The sequence below is a fragment of the mitochondrial genome of Lactuca sativa (assembly GCF_002870075.4).
Source record: "Lactuca sativa cultivar Salinas mitochondrion, complete genome".
NCBI classification, from domain to species: domain Eukaryota; kingdom Viridiplantae; phylum Streptophyta; class Magnoliopsida; order Asterales; family Asteraceae; genus Lactuca; species Lactuca sativa.
Genome location: NC_042756.1, coordinates 77,501 through 97,500, shown reverse-complemented (window position 1 = coordinate 97,500; position 20,000 = coordinate 77,501). Strand labels below are relative to the sequence as shown.

Sequence of the window (20,000 nt, the reverse complement as noted above, 5' to 3'; positions counted from 1 at the left end):
TAGTGTTCGAGGTTTGATGGCCTTGACTTTCCAGTTGCAAATTGTAAGCGGAAAGAGGCTAATCCTAATTAGGATAGGCTGAGCTTGACTAAAAGTACGATGAAGGGTCAGAGCTGCGGGAAAGAACTCGCTTTCAAGGACTAAAAGGCTGTCCCTAAAGTGGAGAGCAGTCCTACTCTAAATCTTTGCTTTATTGGACTCCCTAAGTAGTATAGCTCAACGGTTGTAGCAGTCCGACTCAAAAGTGGAAAAGCAACCACCTACGTCGATAGAGTGAGAGATAGGTCTCATACTGCCTCTTAAGGTTAGTTCTATGCCTCACAACAACTACCTCAGATTCTAAATCCGTCTTTAGATCAGAAGTAGATGCCTCTTCCAGGGCTCTGTTTAGGCCTTTCTCGTATAAGCAGATGAAAGGAAGTTGAGAAGCTTGTTGACTAGGCCGCAATTTTCTTTAAATCGTCTTGGTTAATCTATGATTTCATTCATGAATCTTCCCTTTGTGGAGATAAAGAAAGATCATTCATACTAATAGCAGTCAGTCAAGAACTACCAGGAATGTCTTTACATTATGTATGTCTTTTTCACCTCTCTAGTGACTTCCTTGCCTGCATCTCCTGTCAACAGCTAGTTAGTCCTCTTCGCCCTAATGAATAAGCTGGAGAGGCTAGGTCTTGCTTGAAACCAGTAGAGCAGTAAGCCTGAAAGCTTTCCCGTGTAACTACCAGGACCTGGATGAATTTAGTCCTTAATGTGTCCAGCATAACACCTTCTTAAAGCCACTCGCGGCATACTGAAAGCATTCGTTTTAGCCTCCCGCTTTAGTCTCCCTAACGGTCGACCTTAGTCTCGCTCCTCAGCTCGACGGTTGTAGCACTTGTCCGAGTAAAAGATCAAACAACAACGGACTAAGTCTAATCTCGTATATGACGACTAATCTCATTCTGGGGCAATGTCGTATGTGACGATCAATCTCTTTCTCAACCTGTTGACTTAACGGTTTGACCGTTCCACTCGTGCTTCTTGAAAGGAAAGAAAGAGCTCGACTGTTAAGGAGAGGGAGCACTGAGCTACACTCATTATGCCCGACCATTCCGACTCGTAAGTCACTTTATAATCAATGTATAGAATAACTTAGATTCAGTCCGGGCATTAGGTGTACATTTCTCTGTGCTAAAGGGGGTTATGTGAGGCTCCACTCTATCCTGTTGATAGCTGGAGGAAGAGGGAAAATAGGAAGAATACCCTGCTTTAGGGGGACTCAAGTAGATTCCCTCATCTTTCGCAACTCGATTCCCTCATCCATAAGGACAATGGGAAATACGAATCCCTAGGACAATGGAATTTATACCTTTCCTTCGAGTGCCCATGCCATTAGACTATGTACTGGGCTCTCTAGAAGGTAAAGCAGGAAGAGAGTAGCTGACATCAACCATAAAGCCCACTCTATCCTGCTGCCCAGGAAGAGGGAAGAGGTCAAAAGTAAGATACTATTTAGAATACCATTATGAATTTCATTTTTTTTTATCCCTATAGAGTCGCATATTTGGGCAGGGTCTTTTTTAGAATGTCTTTTGGAGCTCTAATGGAGAAGAGAGACATCATTGGGTGTCATGGGAGACCTTTTGTTGTCCTAAGGAGGAAGGGGGTGTTCTAATTCGTTCGTTACATCAAGTGATGCAAGCCTTGCACATAGGCGTGGAATTCTATACTATAAAGGGGACTCTCTTTTCTTTGGGCTATGTTCATGCGAAGCAAATATGGTGCCCCTCACAGGGCTGTTCTCTCTTCAATTCCTAGGAGTGCTTCTCATTGTTGGAGAGCCATCCATGCCCAGCTGGACTTTGTTTTCTCCCACGCCTTGTGGTCTATCGGTAAAGGTAACATTTTTTTTTGCATGATATGTGGTTGAATTCTCCTCTGCAGGTAGACAACCCTCCTCGGCCTCATATCTCTGTCAAAGAGGCCTTCAATGACCCCGGATGAAATTATGAGTATTTTGCTATCTCCATTCAATAAATTCAATCTATGCGGGGCTGTCTTTCTGAGGTTTATGAGGGCAAACTTCACTGGCTACTTCATCCTGATGGATGCCTTCTCTGTTTCTAGTGCATGGGAATCGACGCGGGCTTCTCATCCTTCTGTCTACTGGTGGAAATATGTTTGGAATAAATGGGTACACCCAAAAATTGCAGGTTTTGTTTGGCGACTTATGCATAAGGCAATATCCACTGATGAGCGTATTAAGTCTCTGGGTTTTCGGTTTCCCTCTTGTTGTCTTTGCTGTTCCAGCCCTCATAGTAAATCCATCTCGAATCTCTTTGTTCAAGGAGAGCTGGCTGCATCCCTTTGGTCCTTCTTCGCGTCTCATCTTAACATCTCAATATCCCAAGCTCAGTCTCTCGAGCAGCGTCTTGAGTCTTGGTGGACTGATACTATTTGCTCCCAGTATTCTTTTTTACGCAATTCTGTTGCTTTATTTATCCTACGGGAAGTTTGGAAAGACCGCAATTCCATTATTCATGACAATGTAAAGCTCAATATAGTGAAAACGAGACAGCTAATTTTGAAGTGGCTGCTTGACACTGTGGTTCTTTTCCACCCGGCTGGGTTTACATGATCAAGCTTGCCTTCATGCTCTTCAGGTTCCTATTATTTCCCCTAAACCTAAGAGGGGACGTAGGGTTAGCATCCACCTGATATTGGCTCTTTCAAACTCAATGTGGACGGTTCCGCTATAAATGGATTCATAACAGGGGGTGGTGTTATCAGGAATTACCAAGGTCAGGCTATTTTTTTTTTCGGGTAAGAACATGCAAGCAGAAGCTCGGGCGTTAATCACTGGCTTGGATCTTGCCTCCCAATTAGGCATACCCCTCTCATGTATGGAACTTGACGCTCAAGTCTTGTTGCATTTCATTCATACAGGGAGCTCCCCTTGGAACTTGGTATCTTTGACGCGATCATGCAAGTCTCTCTTATCTCCTTCATGCAATCTTTCCCGCATCTTGCGAGAAGGGAACAAAGTAGCAGATTCGCTGGCATCCTTTGCTCACGCTCATAGGGACAGCATGGTGTTCTACTCAGAAGATCAGTTTCCCACTTGCTGCAAAAGTCATCTGCTTCATGATGCTTTGGGCTTATATAGCTTCCGACCATCATAGGTCTTTTAGCTCTTTTCTTTATGATTATGTAGCCTATGGGCCTTTTCTTTGGAGGTTTGGCTTAAATCCCCCTCCAGTTACTTTCATTTTAGATCCTATTAATTTAAGGCTTTGCCTTTCAAAGAAAAAAAATAAAAAAAGAAAGAACAAATTCGAACCGGCCTTTCCTTTGATAGTCGACAAGCTTGACTTATAGCGAATTCCATAGAATTGGGCCGGCCGCCTGGAATCAAAAGACTTTCGAACCCGTTGAAGATCCTTGTGGCTCCGGATTCCTCCAATCCAGCCGATTCCGAATCGACCAATTCCGGGATCTTTTGCAGCGAAGGCCTGTCATCGAATTCTTCAAACCTGGGGCATGTCGATCCTGAATGAAACTAAACATCATTGATCCTACTATCAATCAATCCAAAGGCCTAACTCCGGCTCTCTCTACGGGTGGAAGGAGGGGCAACAGCCTTGTCAAGGCGCGGGCCAAGCCCACTCAAAGTGAAGCGATTTATACCGCTGCACTAGAATAGGAAAAGCCAGACATTCCTTCTTTTCAGAATTCCAGTCCTGCGGGCCTGCCCGAACTGTCAGTGATTCAAACAAAGACGCGGGTGCGAGTCTTCCTCGGTTGAAGTCAAAAAAGTCCTCCTCCTTTATCTTATTCCTACCATCCGGGGCGAAAGGATGAGACGGAATAGCGTGTCATTTCGGAACCGTTCATAAGCTTTCCCTTGACTAATATCAAAGTCAAGGCAGCTATCTGGATAATTTTGGGCCGAAGGCATCACAAGATCGAGAGGAGCCATCTTGATTCGGACTAGAGGAGGAAGTGAGCCCATAGGTGTAGGAATCAATCCACTGTCTCGTTGCCAATTAGAGTAGAGCCAAAGGCAGCTATCGCGATGAATTGTTACAATGTGTGCCTCCTTCTGGGGAAGCGCGCATGCAGGTGCAGGAAGGAAGCTTCTGCACAGCAGACAATGAATCTATGGGTCCCATGCCTTGTTAGACGACCCGTGCCTTCATCCAAACAGGTGCCTCCTAGGCGGAGAGGAGGGCTTAGGATCGCCTTTACCAGGGGGATGAGGATGAGACAGAGTTGACTCCCGCGGCCTCCCGGTAGAAGAGGGAGAAAGCCCAGTCTTCTATCTCAGTCTCAACAGAAGGTAAGAGGAAGGGCCATTCCCTCTTTCCTTCGGGAAGGGCTTCAAAGCGCCTTCATCATGTCAAGCTTCAGGCAACCGATTGGCTCCAAGGGACTTTAGAAGAAGAGCAATGAGCGTAGTGTTGAACTATTTCAGTAAGCACCCCTTCCGAAATAGAAATCCATCCTTGATTGCCATCGAGATTTCCTCCCCAACTAGCCCCTTATTAATCTAAAATGAAAGAAGAAGTTCGGGAAACCGTCAGGCCCCACTCAAACTAGCTGCCCTGCCACCTTAGAATTCTAAAGAAGCATTTCTTAAAAAAAAAGAAAGAAGCCCGAATGCTCAAGCTCAATATCATATGGGTTGTGTTCTACCAACGAGCAGCCAGGAGCCTAAAGAAAGCACTGAGAAAGAGATAAGTGTTCCGTATAGGTTCGTATATATATATACTGTGGCGCTATATGATCTTTAGCTATAGGTCTCGTGTGCTTGCTATATAAAGTACATATACGAGTCACGAGTAAGAGGAAGTGGTAACGGTCGATGGATGTTCATATTTGAGTATTTGCTGACGGAATGCCTCACATCAAGGTGACAGGATTCGAACCTATGGCCCTCTGTACCCAAAACAGATGCGCTGACCAGACTGCGCTACACCTCGTCTCACCACCCCGGAGCATATAGATCCACCCGATCGATGAACACTCAAACCGAACTCACCCATCCTTTTGGGCACAGGGACGCGAGAACCTAAGAAACAGCTTTTTTTTCGAAATCTGCCTCCAGCAAGATAGGGCGACGCAAAAAAGCCGTATAGTGCAGGAGCGCTCACATTTTTTGGCTGACTCTTGCACTTGAATTTCAAAATCCGGCTCGCTCCCGGCCTTTGGACCCTTGGCCCGCTTAGAAGTGGATTCGAACCACTGACACAAGGATTTTCAGTCCTTTGCTCTAACCAGCTGAGCTACCTGAACCACTTTCCTAAAATATGTTTTATTCATCGAATAGCGCCCTACCTTACCACTTGACTAGTAAAAAGCCCTTGTACTAAAAAAAAGAGAATAGATAGGCCTTTTTCGCTTCTTCGCCAAGCTTTCGAGCAGCTCTTTCAACTGCCGCCTAATCCCCCAACATGCTCAAGAACCGAGAGCCGTCCAGTCCCTGGACAGCCGGAGGGAGCTTGCTTATAGAAAGAAGATAGGCCGATCAAACAAAAAGAACGCGCAAAGGTCTCTCCGCTCCTAGTCACTAAGTAGTGCTATTCTGGGGGGCTGGACTCCACCAAGAGGTTCTTTCTCTCACGTCATTTCGCCCGCCCGTTTCACTTCTGTTCCGGAGGAAATGGGATTTGAACCCATGATACAATCTTCTTGTATGTCGATTTAGCAAACCAATGCCTTAAGCCACTCAGCCATACCTCCAAGTTCTTGATCGGAATGGAATTTGATGTGCCGGGTTTGGTTGGTTGCCCGAAGGGCTATCTGATCCGATCAACTGCGTAAGCCGTAGCGCGCTAGCGCGCGTACTATTCCGGGGACTCTATCCAGATCTATGGATCTCCCCAGCATCCAAGCGAGACTCCATCAAAATCTGCCACTCGTTGGGCGACGCCTTCTTTTCTACGAACACCCCACCACTGAATGATGAACTTTGCCAGTTTTCGCCTCCGACCCGACCAGGAGAGAACACAGGGTCAAGCCAAGCCCTTACCCGCCTGAATGGAATTCATATCTCCTTCGTCTGGTCGAGAAGGGAGAAAGCCCGTGGAACTGGACTGTGACTCTTCTATTACATTATGGAGAAGTCCATTCTCGTCATGGTCGATCCACGTCCTACCGTAGTGCCCGGAGAACCAGGCTTGCTTAGCTTACAAAGCTAGCTTACTAACGCGAATCCTTTTTTATTGATTGCACGAGCTAGCCAGCAAGCCAGCAAAGCCCCCGACGCTTAATCGCTTCATTTAGGCACCTACTGACACTAAAGCCGTTCCACTCGTGCTTCTCTAACGAGAATCACTTCGTTCCACTCTCCCAACAGGCCAGCAAGCCATTCCTAGCGGCTTAGCCCTTGTTAAAGGCTAAAGAGCGTACTGAACACTCACCCTTTCTCGCCAGCAAGCTAAGCTCCTAGTCCTCTTAGCCGGCTTACCTTTAACCTAACTCTCTAGTTTATGGCCGAAAAACACGGGAAAACACTACTTTTTGATCAAAAAAAAGAAGGCCATTTAAAAGCTCTTTTCTTGTGTTCTTGAGTACACGTTAGGATATTACTTCAGGGGCTATCCAAGCCATTGAGGAGCCTGCTCAAGCTGCTGAGGATGATGAATGATCCTAGAGGCTCTTCTTCCGTATGAGATCTTATAACCGGGAAGCGTAGGTAGAACTTGTGGAAGGAAGACACTGGCGAGTAGACCTGTGAGAGCCCCCCATCAAAGGTCGATATCTTACCTTTCAAAGCGGGTATAAGAATGGGAAGTCGGGATATCCCAATCTTCCAGCTCTCAAGCAGTTCAGAAGATTCATCCCTCATTCAATCCCCTTTGCTCCTGCTTTCATCTACCCCTATGCTTCTGCTTTCTTCGTCTATGCCTATGCCTCCAGGGATGGATCCAATTTCCTGTCCTTTTTTGGAATCGTTGATACATATGTTATGTTACGATGGCTTCGGATGAGAGAGGGTGGTCGTAGATCATAGTTCTGTAGCGAAGCTAGGCTGTTGAGTTTGAGCTATGAGTTCTGACCTGAGCTAGTCTTTCAGATTAGGCAGGGAACATGAGGGACAGTTCCTCACTACCGAAATTCCCTTACAGTTCTAGAAGGTAAGAGAAGCTAGGGCTTTTGAGTTCCAGTAATCAAGCCAAACTGGAGTTCTGGAGAGAAGGCAGTGAACGGAGTTGGCGGTTCGAGTTCTTGGCAGGACGGATGGGACCCAGAGTTAACAAGTAGCTTGGCTCAACCTTCGCTTTCCTTTGACAAGGCAGCTAAGGCTCCAGCTTCGCTTTCTACTTCGCTGCCTTTCTCTAACGAGACAAGTAAAGTACCTTAATTCACTTACAGCAAGATAAGGTATTTCAAGCGGGTGAAAGTATAGAGCTACTAACCAGAGTCAGAAAAGTTGGTTGGCATTCAAGCAAGAGAGAAAGAAGTCCCGATCAGGCTACAAGTGGGACTAGAAGCGAGGGCCGCTATTCCGGTCAGCTTGTTAGAAAGGGAACTAGCACCCTAAAGACAGCTACTCTCGCTTTCTAACAGTAAACTAAACTGCCTTCCGGTCGCCTCACCAACGCCTTCTCTCCCTATCGGTCGAACTTTTCCATCCGGGAAAGGGGATCGATTACCTTTCTTAGCTAGGAGAAAGTCACTGTCATCGCTCTCTCCTTGAATCGCTCGGAAATCGTACCTAGCCTCTCGTCCATAACCTAGCCCGAAGCTCTCAAGCGACTGATTTCACACAAGTAGTAGGACCTTCTTGTATAGTGGAGTTAGAATAGGCTCTAGAATAGTCGAATTAATGGTCAGTCTCGCTCTCCACCCTGCTGCTAGATGGGATAGGGCTTTTCACATGCTTGAGATAAGACAGATCTTTTTTAGGCATTAAAGAGGCCGAGAGAAAAGTCTCATTTTTACATAGATGAGCAGCAACTTTATAAATTCATGCTCAAGTCTGTCACTTAGAAGATAGGATGGTATCGACCCGGACAAGGGGGCAAGATCCGCTGGCTTAGGGCCCCTTTAGTAGGGAGCAGAATCGGTAGGTTCCTTTCCGCCCATCGATTCAATAAGATCAGTTCAATCAGTAAAGGTCGAATTGAAATCTATTATTATCATAGACAAGACAAGGGAAGATGCCCCCAATAGAAGGCAATTTTTTAATGTACCAGAGAATAGGCAGGTTTAGAGTTAGAGGAATATCAAGAATTGGAATATCAGTCAGAAATTGAATAAGAGAAGCAAAGACGGGTTATAGTATAGTAGAATCAGTAATCATCTAGCGGGGACGGTTTCACTTATAGGTCAAGGGTCTCGCCCATCTCTATTCGCCTATCCTCTTCCTAGATCGAAGCTTTCCTTGGCTTCGAAGCCTATCTCCACCATGACCTCTTTCTCCTAGCTCTAGCTGTCGAAATAAACCGCCTCTCCCTCTGTCCTAGTCAATTCATTCTTTCTTGGCCTCTTCGTCAGTAGGGGTCTGGAATCTAACCCTCAAACCTTTCCTTTAAGATAAGAAAAGCGTATCGCCCTTTCCTCTATCAACTACCATCGGAAACGCGGAAAGAGCCTATCTCTTACTCTTAAATCCAGTAAAGCTTAAGAGAGGTACTGAAAAAAAAGACTAAGTGACCCGAGAAGCCCACCCTTTAGGTCCCTTTTCATAGACGAGAGAATGAGGATCGATTTAGTGCTGAAAGCCTTAAAAGCATCAATACGATTTCAGCTTGCCCCTATACTCTATGAGATAGAAACTTTTGCCATTGAAGGGTCCTCATAGAAGGAAAGAGTGAAAGTCTCATTTTGACACTAGCGAGATACCTACTTTCTAATGGATCTCTCAGTCTACGAAGGAAAAAGTGAGAACGTTAAAATGCCTTTCTAATAGAAAGTTTCTACATGCTATCTGGAGCTATAGGTAGAGGAATTTGATCGATTGGCTTTCAAGCTGAACTATGTAATTAAGAAGTGTAATGCCAAACTGATTAGCTAAGAGAAGCCCTGGAGTAAGGCTTTAGCCTCAGCCTCCTATTGCCCTGACCAAAGTTGCATGAGAATGCTAAAACAATTAAACCGACTCTCTAATGCAGCCACCTACTGCACTATTTAAGTCAATAGCAGAACCATCCACATTTAGTTTAAGGCCTGTAATATGAGGAATCTGAGCCATTTCCCTCTTTTGGGAATGGCGGGCAGAATGATTATCAAGGCTTGAATGCATGTCTGATCATGAAGACTGAGAGAGTAAGAAGCCTTAAGAGATCTGAGCACCACTTCAAAACACTTAGGATCATTTTTGTTTTTCTTTGAAGGATCTTCACACAGGGAAAGAGCTCCTAAGTGCTAAGTCCGACAGTGCTCTCCACCCTGGATAAAGGTCTATGAGGTGTGGGATGTCTTCCCTTCCTGAGTTAGTGCCAAAAGAATAGTAAGCAATGATCATGTTGCCAGCATGCTATGCGACTAGTCGATTATCTTACTAAGCTAAGAACTGGATCTCCATCCAAGAAAGTCAATAGATATTTTTTATGGCTTTCAGTGCCCCTAGCACGAGATCATCGAACTGCACTTGAATTAAGAGGTTCACTTCACTGCTGGTATGCTTTAGGACTCTTCACTGAATGACGACTGACTAGCGGATTCAGGGAACGAAGATGGCCCTCTACCTACATCTATACTGGACTCCTGACTGTTAAGAAACTTTTTCTTTTTTCGATTTTGAGTTCTTTTTAGAAGAGAGAAAGAGTAGAAACAAAGGGTACGCTCTCTAGAAGATTTGCTCGGAGCTGTTCACTTTCACTCGGTCGACTGGTATCTTGAAACCTCTTCGCTTGCGGGGGCAGGAGTGGAAACGTCTGAGAGAGCGCTTCGCGAAAGAATCGTGTGGCGCGGTGAAGGGTTCCCGTTGGGGTTTCCGGCTCTCCTGGTCTCCACCTACTTGTGGAAGAGGGGGGTGAGTTGATATTAAGGTGTCAAGGCGCTCGAAGAAGGCCACAAGTGGAAGCAACCGATGCTTTGGTCATTCAGTTGACTCCTTGCTGCCAGTCCGTGCTTGCTGTCATGCTGGCAAAAGCGGGGCTTTCGGTCGGTTTTACCTACTATTGGATTTGAACCAATGACTCTCGCCGTATGAAAGCGATACTCTAACCGCTGAGTCAAGTAGGTCAAGCTGAGTCAAGTCAGAGAAAATAGACCCCTATAAGTATAAGAGAAAGCCGCGCAACCAAAGTTCCCCTTACTATACAAGGGGGGGCGGAGCGCTAAGAAAGAGAAAGCGTTATCACTATACGAAATGAAGCAGCGGCTAGCACGCTAAGCTAAGATCAACCACTTGGAGAACGCGGAGCCTTTCTTTCTCGGTCGTCTGTCTTAAGAAGTTAAGCGGATTCCGATTCATGTGGTCGTTCTCTGCTGCATTGGTGTTTTCACTCCCCACTCTCCACCAGAACAAAATGTTTCCACTATATCTCAGGAGTAGTCAAAGGAAGTACGGCGGGTCCGAGTAGGAAAAAATGAACTAAGAAGTAGGGCATAGAACAATGGATCAATTCATTCAACAAGATCCGTTCGGATCAGACCAGGATGAATGGGATTGGTTTGACCTCTCGCTCGGAATTCACCCGCCGCCGACAGATGTCCCATGCCACGTTTCGTGAACAGCTATGCCCGAGAATGAATGAATTGTGATATAGCGCCGAATAAGTCACAGCTCTATTCCCGACTTGAAATCCATAAAGGACTTTAAGGGAGAGAAAATGGGGGGCCCTAAAATGCCTCGGGACGACTGCACGTTACATCATAGCAGCACGACCAAATGGAGGCGGAAAGCCGGTTGGGCGCTAGCGCTTTATATTATACTAATATAATATGAATTCAATTAAGTTAAGGGCTTTTCCCTTATTAGTAAAGTTGCTCGAGGCCGGAAAATGAGAATACAATCTAGAAGATCTGGTCGAATGGTAGAAGAATCTATGGATTCGTTAGGAATCGATAGTCGTTGGCTGGACATACGAGTCACAACCGGCCGGGAAGAGGAGGGATCAACGACGGAGCTACTAGCTACTAGTTGTAAAGGAAAGGACAAGACCACCTTTCGTACATTTCTACTGGTCCAGACATTCGAATAGCGAACGAAAGACCAGGAGATTGGATCTAGAAAGCACTTCCAGCAGGGTTGACGGCTGTGTGGTCCTCATTCAGCTGGAAGTAGGAAAGAAATCCCGGCACGACCGATGACTTAGTCTCCTTCTCCGCTTCGACTCAACCACCTACCTAACCTCTTAGAAAAGATCCGATAGATAGCAGCTACCTAACTTTTAAGCCCTTCACCAATCAAGGTCTTTCATCTAGTAAGTCCTAGTACTATGTTCTCCAAGCTTGACTAATAGAGTAGGCAGGCCCTTTAGAGAGCAGTAGAATGTTGGGTTAGCTCTGCCTTTAAGTGATAGGGGGTGAGGGGAACTGCTCAGAAATGTCTTAGTTGGTTGAGGAGTGACCGATCCGGTCAGTCAAAAAATAGTAAAAAAAAAGAAAGTCTGTCTGGTCTGGTGTAGCTAATGTGACTTTCTCGATCTATAGTTCTTCTTCTTTCTCTCTCTTGACCAATGCTCTGGCTTCCCTCACTCAAAAAATCAGCCGTTGTGACACAGGTGTCTCGAGGTAGGCCGTGGATTGAATAGAGAAAGAAGGAAGTGCTTGCGCCTTAGGAATCTTGCGCTAAGGCTTGAACTTGCTGCATTCTAGTTTCCAGGAGCGCACTGGAGTTTGATCTTTCAGTCGTTCATTCTTCAAGGCATAATCTTTCGTGACAAGCGGAAGACGGAGGAGCAGGCAAGAAGAGCAAGTATAGTGAAAGTATCCTCATGGGCCAAACAAAAAGAGGTTGAGCCCCAACGTCAAATTAATGCATTGATTCAAGGGGTACCCGTGCAAACATCGTCTATCTCTCTGGTCAAGTGGCTCCGCTCTTAGGGAGAGAATCTACGGATTCTGTGAAAGGGCTTCCCTATCTATGATTGAGCTCTCGCTCTTACTCTTTCTATCAGTCGTGTTTTTTCTTTTCTCTCTGACCGTCAACTTGCTTGATTTACTAACCTCGTGTTCTCATCCACTTTAAGGTCAGGTCGAAGCAAAGCGTTTTCCTTCCTCTTCCTATCGGAAAACAAGAACCCGCCAGCTAACTTCTCTCTAGTGGGCTTCACTTGTACGCTATCCTTCCTGACCTTACCTCGACTCTACTCTCCAAGCTCACTGCTCGACGCTCGCCTGACATATCGGTCTGAAGTTTCTTTGATCACTTAGGACAGACAATCTTTCTAAAAAAGAAAAATCTCGTAATATAGTTCAAGAAAGTGGCTGTGACGTGAATTGCATTGTGCTCATCAACGTGTAAGCTGCACCATGCTGAATGAGAGAATGACATTCCCTTTCAATTGAGATATTGCGTATGATAAGAGAGATAAAGGTTCCTTTTTTTCCGGTATGCTGCTCCGCGAGCAAGGAGCGATAGAAGCTAGTATTCTGTAATGAATAACAAGAGTCTGGCACTATAGGGGAATCCAACACCTAGTGATTTACATTTTACACCTTATCTTCTAGACTTTCGGTGGAAAAACCAGCCGAGTCTTCCAGCAGGAGTTCCACGCCTTTTTAACCTGCATAAAAAAAAAAGGAAGTCTTGCGCCGGGCATGATCCCGGTGTCGAGCAGAGCAGAGCGAATTAAAAAATTTGAATGAGAAATCATTTTCAAATGAGACTCTATGGTAGTCCTACGCCAAGTGATCTAGAATTTATGGTAGATGAGGGTTTTTCTTTATCTTCAGGTGGTACCTCTACTACTCTTTCTTCAACTAGGTCGGACGCACAAAGCGCTCCACCTGAGTTAGAGCGGTTATTTGAGAGAATCTGCAATGAATACGCGGAGTGGGTGGTGATAGCCGATAAGCAATTACCCCCCGAATGGGACATGCCTGACCTTGTTCGGGCAGTGATAGGGGAGGAAGCGCTAGCCACCCCAAGCTATATGAGCGATGCCTATTATGATGTAATGTTACATGGACAAAATAGTTGGTTATGCCAATCAATTTTGAAGTTTCTTGATCTAATCAACTATGTCTTCTAGTCTGTTTGGAAGGAGAACTCATTTTCATTTCATCTTGTGACTCATTCTCTTCGATCTTCTCTTTGATTGCTTTTGAAAACGTCTTTTTAACTGAACTACAATGGTCTGATTCTTTTGAAGAAGATATGTAGGCAATTCGGCGTATACCCGGATGCGACCCCATCCACTCCCTCCATCCATGGATAAGGATAAAACAGCATCTTTCACTGTTTCGTTGGAAAAACCAACGCTCATATTGACTTTCTTTCGCCCTACTCTAAGGGTACTTTAAAGATTTTGATATCTTTTTTTTATATTATATAAAGGCCCCAGAACGCTAAAAGGTGAGGGAACCAGAGTTCTCTTTCTAAAAAAGAAAAAGAAATGACTATAAGGAACCAACGATTATCGATTCTTAAACAACCTATATTCTCCACACTTAATCAGCATTTGATAGATTATCCAACCCCGAGCAATCTTAGTTATTGGTGGGGGTTCGGTCCGTTAGCTGGTATTTGTTTAGTCATTCAGATAGTGACTGGCGTTTTTTTAGCTATGCATTACACACCTCATGTGGATCTAGCTTTCAACAGCGTAGAACACATTATGAGAGATGTTGAAGGGGGCTGGTTGCTCCGTTATATGCATGCTAATGGGGCAAGTATGTTTCTCATTGTGGTTCACCTTCATATTTTTCGTGGTCTATATCATGCGAGTTATAGCAGTCCTAGGGAATTTGTTCGGTGTCTCGGAGTTGTAATCTTCCTATTAATGATTGTGACAGCTTTTATAGGATACGTACCGCCTTGGGGTCAGATGAGCTTTTGGGGGGCTACAGTAATTACAAGCTTAGCTAGCGCCATACCCGTAGTAGGAGATACCATAGTGACTTGGCTTTGGGGTGGTTTCTCCGTGGACAATGCCACCTTAAATCGTTTTTTTAGTCTTCATCATTTACTCCCCTTTCTTTTAGTAGGCGCCAGTCTTCTTCATCTGGCCGCATTGCATCAATATGGATCAAATAATCCATTGGGTGTACATTCAGAGATGGATAAAATTGCTTCTTACCCTTATTTTTATGTAAAGGATCTAGTAGGTTGGGTAGCTTTTGCTATCTTTTCTTCCATTTTTATTTTTTATGCTCCTAATGTTTTGGGGCATCCCGACAATTATATACCTGCTAATCCGATGCCCACCCCGCCTCATATTGTACCGGAATGGTATTTCCTACCGATCCATGCCATTCTTCGTAGTATACCTGACAAAGCGGGAGGTGTAGCCGCAATAGCACCAGTTTTTATATGTCTGTTGGCTTTACCTTTTTTTAAAAGTATGTATGTACGTAGTTCAAGTTTTCGCCCGATTCACCAAGGAATATTTTGGTTGCTTTTGGCGGATCGCTTACTACTAGGTTGGATCGGATGTCAACCTGTGGAGGCACCATTTGTGACTATTGGACAAATTTCCCCTTTTGTTTTCTTCTTGTTCTTTGCCATAACGCCCATTCTGGGACGAGTTGGAAGAGGAATTCCTAATTCTTACACGGATGAGACTGCCTGAAAAGTGAGAAATTCTGACACCCATCATTTTCGAGTGAGTATTACACCAAGAATTGACAAGCCTTTAGTTGTACGTTTTCTATTTCTTACGTGACTTTGATGAAAGAAAGCATTCCGGGAACAGGAATAAGAGTAAAGGCCTTCCTTGTCATTGTAGTAGGCTTGTTTGCAAGAGAGAAGAAGCAGCTTCAACGATGCAATCAGACCTGTGAGAGTAAGCATGAGAAGCCAGTCTGTCTGCAATTGAGTTGCCTTGTCTATAGATGTGAGAAACCATCATGCCAGAAGACAATAAGCTGATGCATTCTCTGATCAAGTAAAGCACATGTCAAGGGGTGGATATAAGACCAAGGATGGAGTCCACCATAACTTTGGAATCAGATTCGATGTCATTCACTTGGATGCCCTTATCAGAACATAGTTTGAACCCATCTCTGAGAGCTCTAGTCTCAGCCATCATGTTAGTACCATTGTGATAGAATGAAGAGAAGGAAAAAATAAAAAATTTGACCTGAACTCTTTCTCAGGATACCACCACCTGCACTCTCTCCCATAGTAGCTGATCCATCTATGTTGAGTTTGGTACATTTTGGGGGAGGAGGATTTGATCCATATCCCGCTTTTATTTCCCTTCGGGCTCCTTATTCCGAGGCTGTTCTTTATCACGGCTCTTCTGAGGCTTTCCAACCAACCCTGTTGACTCGGAGTATTCAACCCCCCATTCGCCTAGCCATCAGATTCCTCCGCTGCCATCTTCGCTTTTGGCTCCTTGTCATTTGATCTGGGGGAATCAACCTCGAAGAAGGGAGCCTAGGAGCGTAGTTTGGCCTGTGTTCAAAATTCAATGCTCAAATTCCAGCTTCAAGCGTTCTGCAGCTCATAATCATATTATGGAAAAGGAGGCGTGGGAAAACGGCACCAATTCTGTCCAATAACATCAAAAACCTCATTTTTTAGTCCTTCGGCCTTCGCAAACAAACAGTCCGGCCAACCCAAGTAATCCCCCATAACATCAATCAGTACCGCAAAAGGCTAAAAATCTGACTAAGTCTCCAGCAGCTGCGGAGCGGGGGATAAAGGAACAGCAGGATTACAACATTGCACAGGATCAATCAGAATGCGGGAGCGCAGAGCCTTTAAGAGATAGGGGGTGCGGGAGCATAATACTTAATACTAAGGATTCCCCGCGGTTTTTCATGCAGATTTGACCACGGTGTGCACCCCCCTTAACTTAACCCCTATTACGTAAGGGGGACCTTCGGCGGGATAAAAGAGAGTGCGGGAAAAGCAGCTACAGATACAGGACAAAAGAAGGAGTGGCGCACTTAAAGAGTAAAAAAATCCATCGTAGCGCAAAAGAGCATCCCGCAGAAAGAGGATCCCGCGGAAAGTTTCCACTTTTCTGTCCAGCTGCAAAATGGAATGGAATAGTCTAAGATGCTTAATAGCTCCAACAAGCGCGAAAGCCGTTGCTTCTTGCTTTCGAGCCCAAGCCTACGTTTGCTTAGTAAGGTTGCTTCTTTTTATATCTCCTCAAAAAAATAAAGGCGAAAGGTTGCTTGCTTTACTTTGAGAAAGAAGTAGAAAGAAGGTATTATATAATAAATAAAAGTAAAAGCGCTAACGCGCTTTTTTTTTCAATAAGGGGCGGGAAGAAGCGAGCCTCTCAGAGAAAAAAGTGCTAGTTGTAGCGCGCTAGCGCGCATTTGACTAAAAACATGGAAAGTAAAGGCTCTGGGCAACGAGTGGGGGGGAGCCTTGACTTGAAGCATTGTACAAGTGCTTAAGGCTCCTTCGGGCCATGGCCACAACTATCATATAAGGCAAGGCTTGGAAGCAAGCTACCTGCGCCTATCGGCGGGAACTGGGCTTGGCTTGGTTAGTAGTGCCCGCCCATTCTGTCTCGCCCGCCTGCCGACCCATGAATTCTTCAGAGCGGGCCGGCAGGCCGGGCGTACGGGAACCGTCGAAGAAGTGCCTCAACGCGCCGCAGCCACTACTTTACTTTGACTCCTTTTATGCAATTATGAACTCCACGTAACTTTCTCGATTCCAAGGCAACTTATCCTTTTTGAGCTGACGTAACAAACTACGCGATCCTCCCAACGAAGCCAACATAAATCCGATCCGAATAAAAAAAATAAAAGGCAGTTTCATTATGGTAGTATACCAGCCACCTGTTCTGGAACTGGAAGTTCCAATCGGAGCATATAGATCCGTAAATGGATTTGTATGTATAGCCACTTCAGTCGTGTTCGTCGTTTCTTGAAAGTATCTTTTTTCTGGGAACATGGTCAACCAGAAATTCTTATGTTCGCGATTCTTCATCCACCGATGCAGAAAATGCTCCAGTTTTCCATTCTCATATGAGGCCGGAAAGTTTATTGGCAACAGGTCGACACGAAGTGATTCATCATCCTCAAACATGAGCCGATCGTTAGTTAGGGACGGTTTATAGATCAGAAAATTCCCACAAATTGAATGAGAAGTGGGTCCATGTAAATAATCGAGACCTTGCAAACAACAACGCTCCTTCCCCATATGGAGTTCGGAACCCAAAGGCAATCGTTGAGTGAACTGTATCTTCTTTGTGTTAGTTAACCTAAGCCGCACCCTTACTGCTGGGGTGGGGCTCGGCCTCCGAACCGTACGTGGGACGAGTTTCTGCCTCATACAGCTCGGGCCGAAACCCGGGGGAAGTTTAGGAGAGATGGAGAGAGCCAGCAGCTGACAGTCGGGGCGGGGATAAGCTTCCTTCTTCACAAGCTTCTCCCTCCCAAAAAAACCGAACCGATAGCGCTTCCCGTTTTTTCTATTCCATCCCATTCCATTCCGGGACAGGCGGCTAATACTAATCTAATAAGTGAAGTAGTCGTCGTCTGACCAATCGGCTCGGACACCAGACCGCCCGTGCCCGCCCATTTTGTCTCGCCCTAAATGGAATCCCTTAGTTACGCTGCGCCCCGACCCGAGTCCCCACGTCCGCTTTTCACCGCCCGAAACCCAAGAAGTTGGCTTTGCCAACACAACATTAGGGCCGTCCCCTTCATTCTATACTGACCCCGGCCCGGGCTGGCTTTTTGGGAAGCCCGTCCCCACCGTGCTCACGGCCCGGCTGGCCTGCCAGCGGTAGTGGGAATTATCCCGTTCCCTGGTCAAAGACTTGGTTGGATGCGGGATCTACTCCACGAGGAGCGGTACGGACGTAGATGATATCATCACGACCTCTCTTTTCGTACCGCTAGGGATGCTTAACGCCACTTCGCCAACTGGCGTTACCTGCGCTTTCGTGTCTCTCAGTGTGGTCAGCACTGGGTGTTTCCGAGCAGCGAGGCTTACACCCATTCGCATTAGTTCATCCAAAGTTCCTTACCCTTATGCACGAATTATTGAATAAGCCATCTTCCTATCAAGGTTAAGGAGTCAACTGAGCATCTCAGCGGCGGGATTGAATACCCGGATCGAATCAGAGTTCACGCCGCCCGCCCTGAACAAATAGGAGGCGTGGGCCACAGGTCGCACATAAGCCGCCGGGTCGCACGACAGAAGAACACCCAACATAAAGATGCACACTCCTCCATGTGAAATATTCATCTTCATTGGGGCTTTTTTGTAGTAGTCGTGACCAACAGCCATCAGCTGTCGGCTCGTTGGTAAGGTGAGAGCTTCAAGCCCGATTTCTGGTGGCGCACCCCCCACACAAGCACCGCCCGACTCAGGGGGGACGGGTAAAGCTACAGGCCCAAAAACTTCGGCCCTTCTTTCTAAATGGGGGTGCCCAGGGCGCCTCATCTTGTCATTTCGTCCTTGCTCATTCCCGTTAGGCTGAAGTCTTTGGCCTTTCCTTCTCCGCGCCCGCTCACGCTTCGCTGACCTATCGCGTGGTAAAGAGAAGAAAGTACGAAAGAATAGTAAACGGAGCACACCGCAGAAAGATTCTAAATATGAGAAATCCCCCTTTTTTTCGATAAGAAGGAAATGAAGAACAGGAACGAAACGAAATAAGGCCTTTCTAGCTCTAGTTTCGGATGAGCTTCCCCCAATTATGTCTGGTAATAGAATAGGTCGGCTTGCTCTGACCAAGACTCCGCTTTTTGCTCCGTCCGTGGAGCGTATGAATTTCCTGGAATGTAGATAGACCAAAAGAGGGAATGAAGGGATAGGAATAGGAATTATAGTACCATTAGAAGAAGGGGCACCTGTGGGAACATCTCTACTGACGAACCATTTCAATAGTACGGGTGCTGCCGTGCCACGAGGCACGACCATGGAAGTAATGAAAAAGAAAAAGTTTTGTAGTTGGACCATCTGTTCTATCCGTTCGAGTTTTGCTTCTATAGAGAAGATGAGACGCTAAAAATGAAAGTGTTCGCAACGCATACCGAAAGGGTACCAATGAAGCCGACCATTAATGACTAGTTCGAAGACCAAGAGCGGTCTGATCCAAAAAGAAAGCGTGACCTTTAAGGTAGGGGTAATCCGAACTTGAGGCGGAATCCCTCATCGGTAAAGTGGGAGTAGAATTCACGGTATATTTGTGAATTTCTACCGCTTTGGTTTATATCCTGAATAAAGAAATTCAGACTCCCGTCCATGATATCCCGTTGGAAGGAATGTTGCAAAGAGCTCACCGGCTCCACCTTACCCTCAAGGAAGTCGTACGCCTCCGCCCTTATATTCGTATATGGCGAAAGTTCCATGATACGATAAATCTTTTGCTCACCAAACATAAGATCGAAGAGCCTATCTTGCAATAGACCCTTTCTTTCTAATACTGTGAGTTCAAAATATTCTCTATCAAGTATGGCCCTATAATGGGGCACATCAATAGCTTGCTCGAAGTTATTGTGAACAAGCCCCTCATACTCCCCGGGATTATTCTGGGGAGGAAGGTTGTAGTAATCACGGCTCTGGAGACTCCGTATGCGAGCATAAATCTCAGCTTCGTTATCGGCCGCTATTTCGGCTCTAAACGTAGCCAATGATTCACTGCTCGAGGAAGACTCCAAAGCCGGAAGACTACTTTCATTTCCACTTTCGGAAGATACTTGCCAAATGCAAGCGCTTGTCATTCCTGCCAGCAGAGAAAAACACAAATATCTAGCAAAAGTACAGAATACGTAAATTAGAATGAGAATGACGAAGAAAAGAAAAGAACTCTTCTTCCCTTTGGAAACTCAAATTATATAAACCAGTATTAAAGTGACCAAAAGTAATAATAAAGCGATGACGGTGGAAATTATGGGGCAGCTGTCCGTTCCTATAAAACGTCCGACAAAGAAAGCCGACCCGAACATCGGAAAAAGCGTAAGGAATAAAGTTAGTGGCA

At 45.6% G+C, this 20,000-nt stretch overlaps 2 protein-coding genes and 4 non-coding genes across 6 annotated transcripts; 1 reads left to right on the top strand and 5 right to left on the bottom strand.

The window, feature by feature from the left end:
• Nucleotides 1-4,889: 4,889 nt before the first annotated feature.
• trnP-TGG lies at nt 4,890-4,964 on the bottom strand. Its single transcript has one exon. It is a non-coding gene; the product is annotated as a tRNA-Pro (tRNA).
• A 239-nt stretch (nt 4,965-5,203) lies between these two features.
• Nucleotides 5,204-5,277, bottom strand: trnF-GAA. Its single transcript has one exon. It is a non-coding gene; the product is annotated as a tRNA-Phe (tRNA).
• A 359-nt stretch (nt 5,278-5,636) lies between these two features.
• trnS-GCT lies at nt 5,637-5,724 on the bottom strand. Its single transcript has one exon. It is a non-coding gene; the product is annotated as a tRNA-Ser (tRNA).
• A 4,379-nt stretch (nt 5,725-10,103) lies between these two features.
• On the bottom strand, nt 10,104-10,176 carry trnM-CAT. Its single transcript has one exon. It is a non-coding gene; the product is annotated as a tRNA-Met (tRNA).
• A 3,320-nt stretch (nt 10,177-13,496) lies between these two features.
• cob (apocytochrome b) lies at nt 13,497-14,672 on the top strand. Its single transcript has one exon. It carries the CDS (start codon nt 13,497-13,499, stop codon nt 14,670-14,672), a length of 1,176 nt encoding a protein of 391 aa, YP_009652416.1.
• A 2,015-nt stretch (nt 14,673-16,687) lies between these two features.
• Nucleotides 16,688-18,979, bottom strand: ccmFc (cytochrome c biogenesis FC). Its single transcript has 2 exons — nt 18,213-18,979; nt 16,688-17,267 (listed from the first exon to the last, which is right to left on the bottom strand). Exons 1-2 carry the CDS (start codon nt 18,977-18,979, stop codon nt 16,688-16,690), a joined length of 1,347 nt encoding a protein of 448 aa, YP_009652415.1.
• Between the last annotated feature and the right edge of the window lie 1,021 nt (nt 18,980-20,000).